The sequence below is a fragment of the Calypte anna genome, chromosome 2, assembly GCF_003957555.1.
Source record: "Calypte anna isolate BGI_N300 chromosome 2, bCalAnn1_v1.p, whole genome shotgun sequence".
In the NCBI taxonomy this organism is placed as follows: Eukaryota; Metazoa; Chordata; class Aves; order Apodiformes; family Trochilidae; genus Calypte; species Calypte anna.
This window is the reverse complement of record NC_044245.1, coordinates 78,397,561-78,420,559: the sequence shown is the minus strand read 5'-3', so window position 1 is coordinate 78,420,559 and position 22,999 is coordinate 78,397,561. Positions and strand designations below refer to the sequence as shown.

Sequence of the window (22,999 nt, the reverse complement as noted above, 5' to 3'; positions counted from 1 at the left end):
GAAGAACTGAGTAGCATAAGTAACAGGATCAACCACCGAGGTAATTCCACTTCTTACTGTCTGCTAACTGGTCAAGCTATTAATTACTACTTTTTCAGTACAGCAATTTTCAGTCTGCTCAACACCCAGCACATGCTTCTTCACCTTCCTGTTGACAACAGTGTGGGAGAAGGTTAATAAAATTACATTTATACCATATCATGTATTCTCCCCTCATTAACATTGTCAGACATTTCATCCTGGAAAGCAATCAGATTAGTGAAACACTCACTGCACTTCAGAAATCCGTGCTGACTCTTCCTATTTACCCTCTTGCCCTTCATCTGTCTAGAAGCAGGTGCCAAGACAACGTGCTCCGTGATCTTTCTGGGGGCTGACAGTGACTGACACAGCCTGCAGATCTCTGGACCCTTCTCCATATCTTAGAAGACTGGTATAATGGGAGTCTCCTTCTAGATCTCAGGATTTTCTTCAATTACAACATTTTTTTCTTGGAGTACAGCTGCCTTGCAGTCCTACCAACTTGAATGAGCTCTTGTCAATCTTGGCATAGATCCCCAAGAAACTGAATACATACCCTTTCTCTAAACAGTCCCTGACCTGTGGCTCCACCATGTTACTGTTCCTTGTCAGGGAACAGTAAAAAAAAAAAGCAAAAATTCTGCCTTTCCTCTGTTGTCCACCATTAGATTATCTCCGGTACTCATCCAAAGGCCCACATTTGCCTTGAGTTCCCTCAGAGAAATACTTACAGAATCCTTTCCTGATACTTCATGCCCCCCCAAGCTCAGCTCCAAATAGGCTTTGACATTCCTGATCTCAACTTTGCTTTTCCAGTAATAATGAAGCTAATCTGAAGTTACCATATGAAGCACCCTACAGCAGAATGATAGCCAATTTCTAAATCAGAATATACATAAGGTTAGAAATCAAATTCTATATTCTTTCAAGGATTGATGGAGGCTTTTTCTTCACTGTCATAAGACACTGCATGTTGAAACACTCAGCAGGAAATGCAGATGACAATTTTCTGAAAACTCTAAGGAAGCTTTGCTAAAAAGAAATGAAAACAGGTAAGCTTTTTCCCATTGTAAAAAAAAACCCTAATATGCCATAAATAAAGAATACAACTGTTCATTATCTGTTTAATCCACTTATTAAAGTGAATGGAATTGAAGTAAGCTTTCTCATACTATGTTTTTCCGTGATGAATAAACACATTTTGAAATTTGCATGGTATTGTACTATCTAAACCACTTAATCTTGAACTCCAGGGAAGAAAAAGCAGTATTAGATCACAACTGCAAGGTCACATTGACTCAAGAATTTGCTATCTCTTTCAAGCCTTTATTGAGAAAACAAATGCTAAGAATAAACACACTCAACTAGGAAGGAATATGTCAAGAATATTCAAATTAAAGTCAGGATTATTTTAAGTAACATGTTCATCAACAGAATCCTTTTCAATGTTAATCTGAAGATTTGCACTTTTCTTAAGTCCGTTCATTCATCTCTCACTTACTCCAATCACTGGTGAGAGGAAGAACCTGTATGCTTATTTCTCCCTTCTTGAGTAATTCTGATTATTAATGCAAATTAGGGTCCAAATAAGAAAACTGAAATCGTTCACACTGAAGTTTGAAAAAAAGGGAATCCTCACAAGCATCTAAAATACTGAAGAGATGCAAATGAATATGCTTTTATTAAAAGACTTTACTTCTCTGTACACATACATATGCACTGCTATACTGTAAGAAGCTGTTCACAGGATTCATACATTCATGAATGATGAAAACAGTGCAGGTACAGCAATAATGCCCATGTGTATTAACAACACAAGATTCATGAAACAACTATATACTTTTAATATTCTTCCAAAAGAAGTAGAAAACATTAGCACCTCTTTAATTTAGGGCAGGCTTGTAATGAGGAGTACATCCTACGAGATCAGTGTATGGCGAAAAAAATTAAAAGGGCAAACATTCAGATGCATAAGTGGTACCCACAGAAAAGCTTGTATATATTTTCTCTGTAACAGTTGGCCTCACAAAAGGTACTACCTATGCCTATAAATCATGCATTATTTCTACAGACTGAAAGCCTACCTTGTTAAATAAAAGGCAGCAAAAAAAATCACCAAGGGAGACTACATACCATTCAAATTTACAGTAAGAAACCATAAAGCAGCTCTCTGCATGGACACAGATAAACTGAGAGGGAGTTTTCTTGAACACAAGAAAACCAGAGGCTAAATTATCCGTGGTGGGGAAAACTGAAGAATAACCTTCACATGAATCTTACCACAGGTGAAAAAGGGAGGGAACACATTAGTTTTGGGTCAGACTAAACTGATGACAACCAGACAGATTTCTTTCTTTTATTTCCAATGCATGAAGGAAATGCAGTTAGGTATTGTCTTCACAAAGTAAAAAGCACTAAAACTACCTGACAGTGGCAGTTTTCTCTCTATCACACAGAAACAACATAGCAAGGTTTTCAGTATTGGACAATTTCTTAAGTGAAATAAGGGAATAGAGATGCACATCACCTATACATCTCTTGTGCATGAAGTATTATTTCATTTGCTTGGTGCTTTTTTCTACATTTGAGGAATAAACTGTAGTTCACTTTCTAAAATCTTATAAAATAGCTTAGTGGTCTTAATACCATCCTTAAAATATCCACCTATTACCAAACAAATAAGTGTATTTATTTGAGTCATTCACTGAGCTTAGCTCTTCTGCATTTAGGTAGGCATCACTACAGCATATGCTCTCAGTGAATTTTTATTTCCGTGCCTGACAGTGAATCTGCACATAAAAGTACAGCACCAATAGCAATGCTGATTCAGTCTCAGCAAACAGGCACTGCATCAAATCTCTGTTTGAGGGGCTATCAAAATTTATTACAGACAAATGTCCATTTTCTACAGCCCATCATATAGCCTCAGCATGAAAAACCTATAAAGGGGATGTTGGTGTGGAGTATAATCTGCAGGGTGCTTACAAATCTTTAAAGTCACTGGTATATACACCCTTTACAATGCATTTCAGTCCCAGTATGCACCACAGTGGTACTCCCAGTCCTCCTTTCAGAGACAGAGGCACTTAACCACATGTTATACCCAGTTGTGTAATATGTTTGCTGTGCACACCAAAAGGGTGCAGGAGGACATTGTTAATTTAATTTCAAAAATGTATTCACTACTTAAATAGGCTTTAAAGCCTCCTAGAGAATGTGAAAGCAGAATAAAATATTGGTAATTATAGAGATGCAGTTATCATACATAGTGCTCAAAGGTGCATGTGCACAGATTGCAGCCAGAGCTGCACCTACCTCCCTTTCTGTGGTTGTAGCCATACAGAAAACACAACCTGTTACAGGTTTTTCCATGCCTGAAAATCTTTAGCCAATGGAACAGCATCTTGGAGCTGTACCAAAAGGCTGCCTTACATTCTGGCAGGGACACATACTATTTGGTTGCTTCCTGTCACAATTTGTGGTAAGCTAATGAACACAAACCTAATCCAAAGAATCATCTCTTCACAGCACAGGGTTATGAAAACATATGGTAAAAGGATCAGTATCCTCTATTTTCTGTAACCTGGAACCAACAGAACAAACTGCATTGGAACAGTTTTTCATGCGCAAGTACTGCTTTGTGAAATAAAAATAGAAGTTTAAAAGTTTGGTTGGGCTTTTTGGGTTTTCTTGTGGTTGGTTTGGTTATTTTACTTTTTTTTTAAACTATAGCTTAAAAAAATCCATTTTCCTCTCCAAGTGAAACTAGTAATCCTTTGTTAATTTACAGTTAATAAATTATGCAATGATGGTTTTGAATAAATTAATTCCTTACAAATTAGGCATCAGTTGACAGAACAATGCAATAGACCTCCCATATCATCAAATCCAGCACAAAACTGAGAATCAAGTAAATTTGCTGACTTAATATGAAGAATCAAGCCTATTTATAGCACCAGATGCACTTGCCCTCAAGTGCTCTGTCAACAAAAGCTTTATACAAAAGCTTCAAATAATGACCTAGACTAACAATGAAGCAAAGAAAGATGGGTGCAACCACATACAGGAAAAACAGTAATAAGAGAGGAAAAAAATAATCCTCAAGTACTTGGAAAAGGAAAATAGTACTTCCCGGGGTACCAGTTGTAACACTTGAAGCACAAATGTACTTCAGTAAATAACTGTACACTAAAAATATTACCAGAATTTTGGCAGGATGTTTTGCTATGCTGCAATCATCTGAGGTGAAAAAAACATTTACCAGTTTCAAGGCAACATACAGTAAAATTCCTAAAATACCCCTGTTTATTTCATGGCTCTGAAGACTATGCAATACATGGGAGTGAATAGATGAAGTCAGAACATTTTTCCATTCTGCTTTTTTTATTATTTTTCACTGAAAAAAATGTTTTTAAAATGCTTAGCAAATTGAACATACATAAAAAGACTTCCTAGATGAAGAGGCTAGTAATGGTATACAAAAGACTCAATTTAAATCTAAATTACAGAGCCAGGCACATGCCTGCACTGAGGTAGTTCAATGTGGTAGAGATGGAATTTGAGAAGTACAGCTCCCATTTGGAAAAAACTAAGCAGTTATTTTCTATATAAAAATCCAGAAACTGAAAGAATACTAATAGAAATAGAAACATTACTTTGTATGCTCTCAAGTAGACAACTAGTGGCAGGTCTTCACCTACAAAAGCTGGTGTCACAAGTTATATTTACCCAAAAAGGTAAATTTCTGCACATGAGAAAACAAGATTTCATACCACATTATGTAAAAAGGGGACAAAATAAGGGGTTGTGACTGATCAGACCCCTACGCAGCTCCCCACCCACCCACTTACACATCCACAATGAAAGAATGATCTGAAGAGATAGAGGCTACATGAACTGAAAGCTCAGAAGAGAATAATGACATGATTGATCACAGCCCCTGAAAAGGCAGACAAACTCATCTCAATGCCAAAGGAAACCCAAGGGTCACTTTGTTTTAGTGAAAGTATTTCAGCAAAGTATTTTGTCTCTTTACCTAACTGCCTGTCTCTGAATGAGAGGGACCCAGAGATAAACAAAACTAGCTTTACGGGTGCTTCAGGTTAAAGTAACATTTTATATGTGGATCTGCTTAGAAATTGCAATCTTGTAAATCTAATCGAGAGCATATTTTACTCATCTACCTGTCATAGGTATTTAGCTTATTGTTTTACACTTCTCTGTAGAGCTCAGTCATCTCCTCAGCATGAGCCTCACTCCCCAGCAGTTGCCAGCCTGGAGGTCCAGGCACATTGGATAGCTTACTCTCAAGCTTAGTCTCTGCAAGTGATGGGAGAAAGGAATATGTTCTCCATCATGAAACCTGCTGGATAGCTTTAAATGGATTACATGGAACAATTAATGAACCAAGTAATGGCTCAACTTTGTACTGTCTGCAAGATCTCAGGACTGAGTCTTGACATACTTTCTGTCTGAAATTTTCCTTACATGCTATCAACTTTGTTATACTTGGTCCAGCTCTAGCAGCAGTTTTTATAATCCAGCAGGTGACTATGGCTAATTTGTTATGACCACAATTCATATGGACAGAAGTAGAGCCAGGTATTTAATGCCACTAACACGATGAGATAGAGGCCTGGCATCATGGCAGTGGCCTTCAGAAGTGAAAGCAGAGTAGAATGATGAAGTCAGAGTACCATGATCCAGGCATACAGGGAAAAGAGGCACCAGAGACCCCATGACAACAGACACAGCCAGACCAGCATGGGGAGTGTATATGTGGTGAAACCCAATATAAAACAAATAATAAACAGAAAAGCTCTGAAGAAAGTTGCGGGCTTCAGCTAACTTCAACACACACATTCCTTTCTGGTAGCTGGGAGATACTCAGCATCATGATGCCAAGTGTATTGGAGATAATGAGATTCACTTTTATATTGTGTCAATTGTATATTGCAATTGCTATACTCTGCTAAGTTAACTTTCTAATTAAACCGTGATTTGAGTGCACTGTTGTGTGCTAAATCAAAATCCCCTGTAACAGCAAGTAACTACAAATTAATTCAAATTTGTACTACATATTAAGTCCTCCATATGTAGAATTTCTAAAAGAACATGGTTACACAGTGCTGCCCTAATCAAGGTCTCAAAAACAAGAAATTTATCATGCTAGAAAAGAGATCTTAAAAATTAAGCAGCTAATCTCAAAATGTATTAAGCAGTAATCTCAACATGGCTACCTCTTAAATTAAAAGGAAAGTCCCAAATGAAACAAAACAAAACAAAAAACCCAACAAAAAAACCCAAAGAAACCCCAAACCACACCCCACCAAAAACCCTTCAGATTAAACCTTTAAAAAAACAAACAAAAAACAAAGAACAGAAAAAAAAAAAAAAAAAAAAAAAAAAAAGGAATCATTTTGGGCCTCCAGACATGGACTTGCAGTTTGCAAAGAAAAGACAAATGTATGTGTTAAGAGTAGCACGGACTTTTTGCCCATCCAAGAAGTCTGGCAACACTGCTTCCTTTTATAGTTTATAGGTGTTAAGTCTTCCTCCAAAACAAATCAGGTGATCTACCAAAAATGCAATATCAAGAAAAAGAATTAAGGAAATGAAGGAAAAAATAAAGTTAAGGGAAATAATTATGAATTATGCACTTAATTTGTGTAGAACTTTGCTATGATTCTTCAGGTTTTTTTTTTAAAAATTGTCTTTTCCTGGCCTTTTATCCCTTCACACTGGAAAAGTTCTAATCAGAGGAAACTACGAAATAAGTTTCCCTCAAAAAAAATTTCAGAGATGAGTACTTCATTTTCACCACAGTGGAGGAAAAAAAAAATAGATGCACATGCTACACATTTATAAAATTGATTTATTGTGTAATTCTACACAGGTTTAGTGTTACCATAATTATATAACTCACAGCCCAAGTTAGGCTTATTTGTGTAGTAAGGTAGATTTAAGTTTAAACTTAGCTTAGCCTTTGCTGAGTTCTAGTTTTCTTGTTTGTGGATAAACAGAATTGTAACATATCTTATCACAGTATAACATGCACAGCATCCAACTACCTAAGTAGATTTTTTCCTAGGAATACAAAATATTTAAATTACCCACAGAAAGACAGAATTCCATTTAGCAGTAAATGTATCAGGAGAAGAAAATGCTATCTACCACATGAGAAATCACACTAAACAGATGGAGAAATACAATAGAAGCATTTAAGTTTTAAAAATTACATAAAAGTAATAAAAATTATTAAAACAATGCTGAAAATTAAATCTCCTTCACAAATCCTTTTCAAAACTGAAGGTTTAAGAGCAAGTTCCATGAGAAGTAGCAGAAAGACAAGTTGAAGGAGAAGGGTCACTGTAGAATCAGGAGAGTGCTTTTAGTGTTTTTCTTTCATTTCCAGAGAAGAAAGAAGAAATAAAAACAGTCACTAACTGAAGTGTTTACAGTTTGGTCTTGAGATAGCACTTCCATTCCTCTCTAGCAGAGGTTCTCCTGTTTTTGAAAGCCATGGGCCTCACATATTTTCTATGGCAAGTACTATTGATGCTATTGCTTCAATAGCTAACGCTATTGCTTAATTGAAACACAGAAAAATACTGAAAACAGGTAAGACAGCTACATCTTGGGAAAATAAGATATATATAAACATGACCATTACTTCCTTTTAGACAAGGAAAAACTCCACTCCCCAGTACAATTAAGGAAGTTATGTTTGACTTTCTGAATCATTCGAAAGAATAGAAAAAAATTGCTAAACCCATGGCTTGACGTATATTTTTACAGCACCTCTGCTAAAAAGCCCAGTCCTTGGAAACAGGTTGGCAAGTTGACCCAACTGCCCCTCACTAGGAATGAAAACAAGACACTCAAATTTCCATAACACAAAGCTACTTTCCAATCCTTTCAGGATGGTTGTTTTCAACTCAATCAGCTCCCCAGCAGCACTCCCAGTGGCTGTGTGTAGATCCAAGTTTGTCAGAACAACAAAGGGAGCTGAGCAAGTACAGAAACATTCACAAGTTCACTAGCCACTCCTGAACTACTTTTAAGTTCATTTAGGTCTCCTTCTCAAGTCACTTCAAAGCGAGATCAAGAATCTAATCCACTACGTCAGTGAAAAGACTTGGGTTTAGATGTGGCACTTCCTGAGATTGCAAAAAGCCCCAGTGAATGCTAAGAGAAATGGTAAGAGGAAAAGAGATGAATGCTATTAAAATGTTGAAAGATTAATATACTAAAATTTAAATCCTATTGAAACTGAGATCAGTATCATTACTTTCTTCAAGTATTTTTATTCAAATTTAAACTTCCACTAATGGAAAAAAAATAGTTAAGACAGAAGTTCTTCTGGATCACCAAAAGAGTGTTCATATACTCACTTTGTAATAGGAAAGAATATTTTGCCTTTCTTTATGACAGCCTTTAATAGTAGTTTAAATTAGCATTAGACTGAGCTGTCCTTAAGTGGTATTCTGTGAAGCTTCTCTGAAATTCCTGGCTTTGAACTACTAATTTTTTAACATAACATTGCTTTAAGGAAAAATAACATAATATTTAACTCTGATTTTGTTCTGATAATAGGCATTTTCTTTACTTTATTCAAAGCTAGCTTTACTGGAAGGCTATATTCTCTCAACACACTTCTAACAGACTTAATCTTCACAGAAGCCTTTCTGCTTCCAGCTCATTTCAAACAATCCCAAAAATATATATTTTAGATTATCATTGTGAAATATTATCATTACCAGTGAAATATTTTTTAGTCTCTATTACTGAATCTGCTATGGCCACTGTACCTTGGGCATGACTTACACAATATGGGGTTCTGAGCTGGAATTACTTGTCAAGGTCTCATTTCTTGTAAACTGCAGTTTCCTGAAAAGCACAACATGACTGCACTTACAGCTCCTCTAAAGAGCTAAGCACAACCAGTGCCAGACTAAATCAAGAACTCAACAATCTTACAAACAGGGGGTATAGTAAGTATACTAAATGATCTATTTCTTCACCAACCACTGTGATGACTCTTGAAAACTTCACCACTCAAATCCCCATTTCCAGTAGGGGAATTATCTCTGAAAAACAATCTCATCAACTTGAGGATGTACCTGAGAAGCACTCACAAAGCTTTGTAATTCAGTAATATGTTAGTTCACCTAGAAACTTAGAAGGATGTGCTACTGAAAAACCACCATATAGCCAAGTGTAGTTCTTATCTACAATCAATATATTAATTAAAATAAACTATGGCAGAAAAGGAAAAGGAATATCCCTCTGGAATACTTTAAAACCTCATTGTAAACAAGGGAGTTATATAACTAAGGAAGTGAATATATTGGCATGCTACTTAGATTATGAAAGAAACATGTATTGATTGAATATAATTAACATGGGTCTGAAATAGAGCAGCTAAAACATTTAAAGGCAGAGATAAAGCCTGATGTCTAAGGGAAAGCATGACGTGAATATATCAGAATTGAACCTATTTAAAAAAGAATACTTAAGGTTATTAGAGTACTGGTTCCTGTAGGGCAAGAATGAGATTGAATTTTGGTGAATAACAAAATTCATGGCATGCATTGCAGTAGAGAAAACAGCTATAAAAGTCATTCTGTGATCACATTTGGGGCTTAATATTTGGATGTCTATATGAAATGCTGTGACCTGCTGGTCAAGCTACATTTCATGGATTTCATCTGGTCTTAGAACCTGAAAAAACAGTCTGAATTGAAACATCCATCTACATATGTGATTTGTGCTAAAACTTCTATCATGATACCAAGAAACAGAGTATTTCAACTTCTGCAGCCATTTTCTAGCTACAGATCTACTTGCATACACACATACATGGAAGATGTGAACAAAATACATATCCCTGTTTCCAAAAAGTATTAACACCTAACACACAAGTTCACTTAAGTCAGATATATCATCCTTATTTAATATTGACATGCATTACATTGCTGTCATTAATAACCTATGTTACTTCTACTTACAAAACAGCATTATAATAGGATAATGTAATGATAATCTTTTAACACCAAGTGGGATCAGAATTCTTACGTGCAGATAGAAATTCCCAACCACAAACATACTATGCTTTTTTGCAGAAGAAATATTCATATATTATCTCATATGTTCTCGCACATTGTAGAGTCCTGATAGCTGACTTTGTTGAAGAATATTCCTCATATTTACAGGTACAATAGCAGATAACACAAGAAAAGAAACAGCCTTATATTTTCTAAATCTTACGAAGCATTGTGGCAAATGTTTTTGCCATTATCCCATAAGAATAAGAAAAATCCTTCTTCATCCACAGATATTGAACTATATTTTATCCATCATGGAAAACAAACTATGCCTCTCAAAGTTCAACACTATTTGACCATTTCTCTTTAAAGAACTTGATTCTGACTGTCAAAAAACTAACAACCAAACCAAACAATTATAAACAAACAAAAAACCCCACTAGCACTTTCACCTTCACAGAATTTATTAACCCCTCCTCTCCATGAGGACAATTTGAAAACACATAAGACAGAACACAGTGCCTGACATCTCAAGATTTCTTAGACATACAGTATATGATTCTGACCTCCCTTCCAGCAGTGCCAGCTGAGCTTAAAGTTAGCAGCAAGGAGGAAAAAATGGACTCATATTCTTTATCCATCACTTCTCAATTTTAATTTCAGAAATCTGAAACCAAAATGTGATTCAGCACACTTGTCCAGGTAAAATGGGGGAAAAAATAAAATAAAATAAAGGTTTCTATGTTAAAGCAAGAAATTTGGGATTTGTATTTCCTAAAATCAAACTACTCAACAACAAAATACAGGCTGCAGTTTCTATTTTGACAGAAATCCTTACCTTGAAAAGCACACAACTAAATCATCTGATCTGCTCATAATCAGCATAAAAGCGACACAAAAAGCACTATTTTTTAGATCAAATAAATCTGTCCTTCAAAAGAGGACAGCACAGGTACAGGCATTCTTCAAACTAAGCACTGCAAAGCTTCAGATTTTCTGAATAAATTCATGTTTCACAACGGAAATTCAATCAATATCAATAAATACCTATGACTTTTGCATATATGCTACCCTCTTCAGACTGCAAATACCTATTACAGTCATTAATACCCCAAGTCCTGCAGTTTATTCTGCTGCAGTCACTCAAACACCCTGCCCTAGCTCTTTTATGAGAAGTAACATATGAGGTTGCCACAAGCATTCCAGGAATGTAACAATTAATCAAAGCATATTTTCATTATGAACTCAATTACCTTTTTCATTATTAGAAGTATTTTGAATAACTGTCTCTGTATTTCTAAAAATCTAAGTATACTTTCAACTACAGCCAAAGGGTGCATAAAGCAAAATAGCATACCAAGTATTAAAGCAATTAATTCCTTTTTCTAAAAAGCAGAAGGCAACCCATCTGAACAACCAGTTAGAAACTCAACTCATGGACTCCCCTAATGTGGAATCAATGCAATGCATTTCGTATGTTTCAAGCACAGGACAGTGGCCTTACCTAGAATTCTTAAAAAAAAATATAAAAATATTGGAGTTACATGGCTTTCTTAGTAGTGAATGTGGCTGAGCATAAATTTCTGCCAGTGAACCAAGGAATGAATTCAGATTTTATTTAAAAAAAAAATGTTAATTGTTGAGCTTTGTACAGTCTTCCAGCTTCAGGACAGGTCTGACTACAGACCACTCAGCAAGCAAGTACCTTACTTTGAAATATTGGTACTGTGAAATTTTGGTTACTGTGAAATGATAATTCAAGATACTATTTTGTTAGTCAGCACTACCTTAGGTTAGATGTTTAGGATGTTCTTGATGATAAGGGAATGTGGAACTCCTCTATTCACAGCTTATTTTTGCTGTGGTTCACATGAATCAGAAATAACTTTGCTAATATTTTACCAATTAAAATCCTTTTCACCTCTCACCACCTTCTTGGTGTATTCAGGACCGATCCCCTCTAGTACTCAATACACGGATTTGATGGAGCAGGATGTTCAGTTGCAAAATACATGATCAGCTATATAAAAGCAATATCACCAGAAAACACAACAACAGAGAAGAATTTCTCACTATTAAATACTGTGTTTCACACTCTAACAGGAAGATGTAGCACATCTTCTACATACATAACTTTACAGTACATTTTTTCAACATCAGAGCCAAAAGGTAGTGCAAGTATTTTTCTTCAAAATAATCCAGCAGCACAGGCTGAACCACTGATAAATGCCCAAGTAACGCTCTTCCCCCTGGTAGAGCATATGCATACAAACATCTAAAGCAAAGGTAATTCCAATACAACAACATGCCACAGATCCCAAGACAAAACTCCACATTATAACCTTTCTGTCCTGTGCTCTTTTCAGAAGCAGAAAATATGACTAAACTTTAGCACCCAGAAGAGAGAACTAGTACATATCAAGAAGAAAAAATGAAGAGCAAGGTCACAGTTTTATAAAAGCCAAATGACTCAACAGCTATTACTCCAATGGTGTTAGATATCATAAACTGAATCCATGCATTAATTTTACTAAAGAAGCAGTAAATGTCCTAGGCAGGGAAAGATCACTACTTTATAACTGGAGAATCAATTTAGACACCTTCAGCAAGGACAAAGCTGTTATCTTTTAGCATCTCTCTTTGGGACTCCTGTTGCTGGTGTTGAGCAAAATGAGGTAGTGACAAAGACCAGGTATACAAAGAGGCACTAAGCAAAACCTCAAATTCATTCCACAAAAATTTACATTAAAATGTCCAAACCTGTCTTACTAGAGTCGATCAGAGAATCACACTAAAAACTTTTCTTTCAAAAATTTCTAATACTTTTAAATTTAATCATCCAAGGACAAAAAGGCGCTCTCTGTACCCAAATTTGTCCTAAAATAATCACACAAGATGTTTTACACAAAAAAAGACAAAACCTGTATATGCTAAATTTTAACATCCTGTGATTCTTATAAATCCTTTTAACAATAAAGTCTGGGATAATACATCTTCTCTGCAACTACTCATTTGTCTATCATTCTCATTTTCCATGCCTATACACTAACTCCACCTGCAGATTGCCAACAAGGAGAGATCACTCAAAACCACCATTCACCATGAAGAGTAAAAGCAGAGAATAAAATGAAAAATTCAATTAAATTCAATTAAATCACAACAGATATACTGTAGGACACCACATCCAAGTATGCTAAGATATGAAGAAATATTTAATATTCTTCGTAATACGCATTTCTGAATTAAATTACTCAGATAACACCTATGAAATCTTAGTTAAAAAAAGCAAAACATTAAACCATATCATTGCCTTCCAGCCAGTAGCTGCAGAAGCACTCGCATACCTGTTCTTTAACTGAAGCTAGAATGGCAGAGGTTGTCTCAGTTTCAGAGCCATCACCATTGGATGTGTTCAACACAGGACTAAGGGAACTTGTCTTGTCAGAAGACGAGGGCTGGTCTGGAACAGGCATAGTTTCTGTAGTTTATGGAAAAACAAAAAAAATACATATAAGAAATCATATGCATATAAGAATAACAATATAAATTTAAGGAGAAAATTGTAGAATGTGCTTCCATTCTGTGATACAGAATTAATATATCGCTTATTTACAACTAAAACTAGTGCTAAATTAGCTGAAAAAAAAACCAAAAAAACAAATGACCTCCTAGTCTTAATTCACCATAGCACGTTTGGAGAGGATTCAAATAATTTACAGGAGCAATTTTTGTATTGTATTCCAGTGGCAGCATCCAACATGAAAATAATAAATCATTAAATGCTTTGCAAAGAGAAAACCAACAAATAATACAGGAGAGAAATATATAACACTAATTATTACCTTTCTGATATGAATGATTATTTAATAAGTATTCTATTTTAGACTAGGTAACAAACTTCATTTTTCTTCTGCTCTAGAAGGTGATTTTGAAAACATTTTGTCAGCATATTTTTGAGCAAAACACTTTTTAAGCCATGTTTGAGTCCTGTTACAAAAAAAACACTTTTAAATTTTTTAAAAAATCTTATATTTGAGGGAATTTCTAGTATTCATTTTTATATTGGAAAAATGTATGGAAATATTTTCCTTTCTCAGGGCTAGGCTACAGAGTAGGATCTCTGTTTAAATGTCACTATGGGCACATCTCTGTCAGGAAGTTGCACCACGTTCCAGAAGCAGAGGAGCAGAGAGACAGCATGCATGGTTAGGCACAGGCAAGTTAGAATAAGATCACGTTCATGTGGGAGCTGGCCAGTTGGTAAAAGTATTCCCATGTGAGTTTGCCATGGAAATTAGGGCTCTAAAAGAAGAGGAGACTACATTCTACAAAGCTTTGGCCCTGAATCCACAGTGCTGCCTAAGAACACTCATTCAGCCCAGCTGGGATGCTTTCTTCCAAAGCTTCCTGAAGCTTCCAGCTCTGGTCACTGGCATACATATGCAAGACAAAAACATTAAAGTCAGTTATTTCTCAAAAGAGAAGTCTCCCTAAGTCCCAGGATACATTAGTCCATATACAGAAGCATGACATTATGCATTATTTTAAATAAATATATAAGCTATATATTACCTTATGTCTCACTTTCTGTAAGCCACTGAAAGTGGTAAATAATGAATTTCTGGTAATGTCCTTGGCTCCAGCAACTCAGATGATACACCTGTCTCCTAATATACATGCAAGTATAAACTTCTATATGAGTCCAATACATCAACCTAAAAAGACTTTTGAGTTGTATTTTCTCATTTTGTGAAACAAATGTGCCAGCTTCTATTATAACAAGTTACCTGGTTTGTGGCATACAATTCAAGTTGAAGAATATGCATATGTATTCTCTTACCTTCAAACAATTTACTTAATATTTATTTTACTAAACTGTTAATTGCATTATAACAGGAAAAAACTTTGTGTTTTTTGGTATTGCAATTTCTGTGAAAAAATACAAGTGTAACAGATCACTTTGTAGAGATATATTTGCAGAAAACACTGGAGTGCCATGCTCCTTGCTATCGACCCCACTGCCCGTAAAGTCCAGCTGAAAATTGAGTACCAGAATGGTACCACAGTATTCAGGAACATGAATTAAGAGAGCCATACTTCCAGGTCAGGGCAGCTCACCAGGGAGACAGATGGGACCAGGACAGCATCAGGCACAAAGAATAGACTCATCCAGACTGCACTGGGATGCAAAGACACCCAGAGCTGTCAATGAGGCACCTGCTAAGTAGTTTCAGACACGCTGGCTGAGAGGAACTCCCCTGCTGCTTTCTTACAGTTGCAAAAAAGCTCCCTGGAAAAATCCCCTCTGTCGGCTTAGCTCCTCCTCCTGCTCCTCCAGGTCTGCCCGACTCCCGGCAGGGACTCTGCTGATGCAGCCTTTCTACAGACACTGGTCCGAGCAGTGAAACCCGACAAACTAACCAAGGATAAGAATTAAGAAATCCTTGGTTTTGCTCCCATCTCTGCAAGTACCTGTCATTTGAGGTCCACTTAAATTTTCTTCTTCACTTGAAAAACCAAGTGGACTTGGACCTGCCACCCCGCACCCCAAATCACATCCCCAGTTTTCTACAACAGCACATGGTTACTGGGCCCGACTGGGAAGACAAACACACCACCTGGAAAGCCTTTGCCTGCAGTCACGGCGACCTTCATTTCCCCACTGAAACTTTATGTATCCAGTAGAAGTTTCAGGGGTCTGGTAGTGTGCACGTTTGGGGGTGGAGGGCACTGTAGGACTGACCTGTGTTGGGGGACCTCACCCATCACCTCACAGAAGGGACCAAAGGCAACACGTAAGGAGCGGATGTGACGCCTGGATGGGGATGTTATCTCTGTGTTTATTTAATCGGTTGTCTCTTTATTTCTCAATACCAAATCAGCGTATTTAAAACTTATATCATCTGGAAATATATGAAAGTAAGTGAAATTCCCTGAGTCAAAGACTGGTTTTTGTCTGTGACACTCCCTCAGAGCAAATCCAAATGAGGCCAACTGCAGCATGGTGGGTTCCCTGTTACCATTATGTTTTCAGAAGTAGGGGAGAAGCAAGTTTCCATGAAAAAAAAATAAAATCTGCTATACAAAATGCTTGCACTGGCAAACAAATACTCCAAAGTGTACTTGAGAAGGACAGCAAGGAGATATGGCTAATGGGGAAGCCACTCAGTGATGAAAAAGACAGTACCAATAAAGACAACACCTCTTTCTGCATTTTTGTAAACACCAAAGAACATTTAAAACCTGTTTTAGTAATTTACAATTCCAGAAATATCTGGAATGGAAAAACTACTCAATAAATTGCACTTGCTTCAAACAGGCTCAAAATCAGGACAGAACATTAGCTAGTATTCTATAATCAGCCCATGCTTCCTGCATTTTGGATTATAAAAAGATCTTAAATGGAGGCAGAAAAAAGGAGGGGGGGGAGGGGTTGGGAGAGGGGGTAATGATAAAAAAGGCACACTGAATGTCTTAATCTAAAAACAAAAAAGTCATAAGAAGCATCCCAGATGTTAAAAATAAAAGTTTTGTGAAGCTATTAAAGTATTTCTTCTGAACAGAAAATATTTCTAACAGCTATCTGATTATTTCAGTTTATTACTAGTTGTTTGAGGGGTAAATATTGAAGCCAATTGCACTTAGTAAGCTATCATCATTGACTCTACATCAAGGTGTTATCTAGCTGAGCTGTATTAGTATATATTTTAACAATTTTCATTTATATAAATTAAGACAAGATATACCAGATAGCAAGGAAACACAGAAAAAGTTCTCACCAGCAATAGAGAAGCCACTGTACCTCAGGTAGTTACATTAAAAAAATCATACAGAAATCAGGAATAGTGTTTCAACAGTCAACACCAAAAAAACAAAGGTCAGGACTTGCACTAGCCCATCTGCTCAGAGTAGGGTATACATTTTAATTCAGCTCAGTCTTCAATACAAGAAATTGGACATTCTCAGGTTTTAATGGGACTTAAAACTACCAGTATTGTAAAATTACATTACAGTAGGGCTGAAATGGATCTACAAGCCCCTAGACCACTACCACATCCACATCTCTTGAGAAGGAAGATTTTTTTTTTCCTAAGTCATTCAGACATTTAACAGGCTTCTCTCCCTGCAGATTCCCAAGGCTGACTCCTCGGTTCCAGTGCTCCAGCACTCTTACCAATAGAAAGCTTTATAGTATTTAATAATAACACATTTAAGCTCTGTATTTCCTGTATTATTCATCACAAACACAGAAAAAATAAATTATTCCATCGATCCTCCTCAAAAGAGCATTATCCCATGTGATGATGACCACTGCGCCTTCCCTTCTGCTCTGGCTTCTCTTCTCTAGAAATGCTACCCTGATTCTCCGCATTTTTTCTCTCAAAATTATCTGACTGACAGCGTTCTGACCCACACTTCTGGGAGCCTAACTCTAAAAACAAAAGAAAAAATTAGAGCAAGTAGGAGAAGAAAAATAAAAATTAAGCCGCTTAACAGAGTACACCATAGCTGAGTGACTGTAGCACAAAGTAAACCTGCTGCATTTAATTTCCACAACAGCAACAATATTTCCCATCAGTGTCACGAAAATACAAATGAGATTCTGTAAGCCGTAGCATATACATGCTCCTGAGAGAATCAAATTAAAATCTTAGACAATAATACATAGATGAACAGGAAAAAATACTATCAGCCTTTGGGGAACACGCTGGGAAGTTGGACATAAATAATTCATGGCTTCCCGTAGTCCACAGCCCTGGCAAAAATTCTATCTGGAGTCTGACCCTTTTTGCTGCTGGTGGTGGTGTCTAAGAGTATCTAAACCCTTTATCTCACTTTAAAGAAAAAAGAAAAAAGCCTGTCCTATAAATCCGAACAAAACCACCCACCCATCCCCCGTTCCCCGGTGAGGGTCGGAGCGGGGCTGCCCCCGCCGGATTCATCAGGTTCCAGGCGGCTCCAAGGGCCCCAGCGCAGGGCCGAGCTGAGCCCCTCAGCCACGGGCGGGCGCCTCGGGGAAAGCCTGGGTCAGAAAGGGCAAAACGCTGCCCGGCAGCCAGGGCTGAGGGAAACGGGGGGAGAAACAGCCCTGCGAGCCCCGAGGCTCCGGAGAGAAGGAGGGCAGGAGGGGCTCCGGGCGCCCCAGCAGAGATGCCCCTGAGGCCCCGGGAGAGACCCCGGTGAGGCAAGGGGTTCCCTGCAGCCCCTGGGAAGGCCCCGGCATGGAGCAGGGAAAAGTCTGAGGAGGAGGAACGAGAGGCAGAGAGGAGCTGTTACGGACTGACCTTAGCTCCCCCAATTCCCCATCCCCCTGTGCCGCTCAGCTCAGAGAGAGGGAGGAGGAATAAGGAGTGAAGGGGTGAAGCTGAGCGTCGGGGGGCTTAAAAAAAAAAAAGTATATGGCACATATTTTAGGTTTTCTGCTTGTTTCTCACCATCCAACTCTACAGATAATGAATTAAGTGAATTTCGTCCAAGCACTGCCCAAGACAGTAACCTGTCAGTTATCTCCAGTCTTCAGATCTCAACTCTGGAGCTTTTCCATCTTTTTTCCTCCCCTGCCCTGTTGAGGAGAGGGCAGAAGCAGCAGCGGGATGTCTGCATCTGGCACCAAGATCAGGTCAAGCCATCACACCTCACAAGCCTGTTTTGACTTTAATGTGAAAGGTAGGCAGCAGAAATGGCTTGGGGATTCCTGGATAAATTGCTAGAGTCTAGGGTTGTGTACACAATACAACTGTAATCTACAGCTGACAACTACCATGGTCACCCTATCATGAACCAATGAAAACCAATACAGAACATTATCAGGTTAAGATACCTATTAAACCACTATTAAGCACAATGGTGGAAGTATTTAGGAAAAATCAATTGGACAAAATAAATAGAAGGAAAAAAAAAATCTATATAGCAGTGGAAAACTGGTATAAACATAATAAAAAAATCAAACTACATAAGTGAATTCCTGTTTATTGTCTGCAATACAGATGGCTAAATGAGTAAATTAAACAAAACAAACTCAATAGCTTATGTGGGTACACTGGCTCCTTTAACTCCCCATCAAAATAACTTCAACACTCCTTTGTTCTTCACTGCCTCTCACTACAGTTCCATAATACGTAAGCAACTGCCAAACATCCATCTCATTCAAGTATAGCAACTAATTTCAAGAAAGAGTGTTTTCCATCTTCTGCTTTTGTTGGCTTCGGTTTTAAACTTTTTGGCCATTATCACTTAGTAAAATCAGTCAGAATCAAAAATTATTTCACATCTTTTAAAATGCCACAACTGAAACCTAATTTCTTTGAAAAGCAGGTAAAAACCCCACTTCTGTCATGTAAATGCTTACAACTTAGAATCTCACATAAATCCTACTAGAAGCATTCCTCCTATGATAAGCAGACAGAGAGAGTCAGTGGGGTGATTCTTCAATCAGAATGTAAGTGAAAAATAAGACAGTTCTGAGAGAGTTAAACCCCACTTCTCTCTGAACATAAGCTATGTCTCTTGCAGTTCAAATAACAACATTTTTATCTCCTCTTCTTAAGACATCTTCAGGGAAAGTAAAGGTTACAATTCCAACACAAAAGGTATACTCAATCAAGACTTGCAAAATCCCCAAAACTATCACAATTCAAAATTCAGAAGATTCCAGTGAAACAGCTGATTTTCAACCAACACTTTTACAGTGCATGGAATCTTAACATGATAAGGCGATACATTTCAGCAAGATTGACAACCAGTGAAAACAAGACTGCATTATTTTAATTTTTCAATCTAGGGAGTTCAAAAACAACACAGAAAATTATAAAGAGGATAGACTTCTTTCAGAATGGTCCTTTTTGAAGAGCTGAAACAGAAATACCACACATTCAAACTAGTTGCACTTTTTCAAATGACTTGTTGCTTTTCACTTTTATATTTATGGTGTCAGCTTATAAAATTTAAGAGGGAAATGGGAAGAGAATCTCTTTTCAAGCTACCTTCTACACACACTGAGAAATAGGCTTTAATAATTTTGAGATGTTCATTCAAACTAAGCACTCAATATAAATGACAAGTTTATTATTTAATTTCTCTTGCATTTCTTTTGAACATCTATAACTTATATTTTTCCCAGTTAGTTCTTGGGACTCTTCTGAGACACAGTGCTTGGTCCCATTATATTTTGTTCAAATGTAAATGAATTATAAGGTGATTTATAATTCCTTTCTTACAGATGCATCACGGATGTTGTAGGAATATGTAAAAAAAAAAGTGGATACAAATTTTTATTGCTAGATCTCATGAACTTCTAGCAACAATAGTGATGTGACATTCAGAACTGGGAAATAAAAACTGCAAGATCACGTTTTTCTGTGACACTGGGGATGGCAGCAGATGCTGGATGGCAGACTCCTTTCCTTATAGAAGGATTTCATGCCTTCTCTGAGGTAACACAACTAAACTAGATGGTTCCAAGGTCAAACTCTAAAATCTGTTTAGGCTGAACTCAGGCACAGAGGTAAATACACAATACACAGAGGTACATTCTAAGCTATCCATAAACCTTGAATAAACCAAAATACTTATATAATTTATAAAAAGCACATGAAAGTGGTTATGTCAAATGCTATGGTTTCACTTCAAAGTTCGATTTGGCACAAACACTTTTGTATGGATTTTAATCATACTGAGCAGGGATTGACTAATGAGGTGTAGCCATGAGGACGTTAGTGGTGAAAGCATTTTGGTGACAGAGTTGATACCTTGCTGCTCTTTCTCACATGGGGTGGCTGCTTCTACCTTTCAGTGATTATCTTCTTCTCCACCTCTACATCAGAAATACTTATGCTTCAATTCATTGTGCCCATGTATAACACTAAAAAAAAGCTAGATTTGAAAAAGCAGCAGCATCAACTGTAAACTGAGCATTTAATTTCTTTTCCAACTTAGACTTCATGTTTTTATAGGTTTTTTTTAATGGGTTATTGATTAAAGAAAAGAAGGATATTGCTTGAAGAGGCAGACATTTATTTTTAAATATTAGATCAGTATTCTTTTAAAAGTCACTCTAATACTATTTACATATTACATCAATATTTACAATATTTACATATTACCCTTTCATGAGGAAAATGTCTTGAAATCTATGGTAAAAGCCAAGTTATCCACTACGCTGGAAACTGCATCAAAATCAGTGGGATTAGAAAATACAAAGAAGTTTCTTTAATTAAAAGGATACTGTGGTAAGGAGTATGTGCTTACCAGTGGGTTTTCCTTGCACAATGAACCAGTAATCAGTAAGAACATTCATTATAAAAGTGTAAGTCATGCTGTCTTACTGCACAGCAATCAAATTTGGCTTGTTACTGAGCTAATCTTGAGAACCCTGAATGACACTGAAGTATCCTTAGATGAGGAAAAATCACTTAAAACAATTCAATATGCAATTATGCATCTAGAAATATTTTTTTGCTTCCTGTCCTCTACCTTAGATATGCTGTATAGATACTATATCACTACAATTTAATAATAGGAATTTATTTTCTACTAAAGAGGATCTTATTTTTTATACCTATTGAATTATGGGGATTTACTGTAAAACAAAAATACTTGAATGCAATTTTTTTAACCTAAAACTGCATGCTTATGGCTACACTGAAAGTTTGTCTATAATTTCAGTAACTCATTATTCAGAATCAAGGATTAATGGTGATCCTGATCCTGTTTCTAACTGGTTTTAATGAAGAAATAAAGACATCAAATACTCCAATATTCTTCAATATAGTAATTGAATGACTGCCATACGAAACCTTTATTTCTCCCTGCATATATGAACAACAGTTGTTCTTTGAAACCCTACAGTTGTCAACAGCTCCAACACACTAGTTTCTAACAACTATAATAATAATAAAAAAAACTCCCAACACTTTGACACTGTATCTACAAACATGAAAACCACCAGGAACTTGGAGTTCAAGTCATTCAGATAAGCCAAGTGGGTGCAGATAATTCAGTGGGTGCAAGTTAAAAGCCAGAAGAAGATAGAATAAAATAGCACTGGCAGTCCTTACACAATATTACGTATATCACAAGTCAGGTTTGGTGAAGATATGGAAGAAAAAAAGACCCAAAATGATAACTCTCATTTTACATATTGCAAAGCCAATTCAATCATTATCACATATGTATGACTGTTACACTAACCAAGATGTTTACAGTAAGATTTTGGGAAAAAATCCCAACTGGAAGAAATACCAATTGGCACTGGTTGGTAATTCAGACATGCAAGGCGTACAACCAAGTATCGTATTACTTCAGTCATGTTATAGGAAGCAGGATACACTAAGCACTGAGCTTTTCTTCAATGAAGCTGAATCTTTCAGCTGTGCAACAGTGAAACAGGGTTGAAAGTCTGTAAAGATGGGCCTTCCATACTCCTGCACGCATAGCCCTTGAAATTTTATGCTTCCTTTACTGTCCTTATCTTTGCTGACAGTTTGATACAATTGGTGGCTGGGTACCTATTCTTAAAAATAGGCTGATATCTCTTGAGTCAATGGGAAGATAAGAAAATCTGACAGACCATGGCAAACAACTCAAAGAGGAAAATTTCTTCTGATTGCCTAAGTAGTTATCGTAACATCCTAAAGCATGTATCTCCTATGTTCAAATTAATAGATGGAATAACAGAATAATCAAAGGAGACATATCTTAAAGACCTTTACTTAAGCTCAGTTAGGAATCAGGGCTCTGACAGATCAAGTCAGCAACTCTTCTTATTCTACCTAACCCACCACAAGTGCCTTCTGAAGAGCAAGAAGTCTGTTTTATTTCTGGGATTGTTCTTTGTAGACCTATCTACAAAGATAGGTTCCCTGTTCACCAAGATGGATGAGCTCCCTTGTCTTTTGTGACTTGTACTGTTTTATTCTGTTTTTTCAACCATA

At 36.8% G+C, this 22,999-nt stretch overlaps 1 protein-coding gene across 1 annotated transcript in view; it reads right to left on the bottom strand.

Annotated features, from left to right (window-relative positions):
* Positions 1–13,540, bottom strand: part of CTNND2 (catenin delta 2) — a 522,813-nt gene extending 509,273 nt beyond the window's left edge. The window contains exon 1 of the mRNA XM_030444848.1: positions 13,412–13,540. Within this exon, the coding sequence (XP_030300708.1) occupies positions 13,412–13,540 (129 nt within the window). The remainder of the gene's footprint in view (positions 1–13,411) is intronic.
* Positions 13,541–22,999: the final 9,459 nt, after the last annotated feature.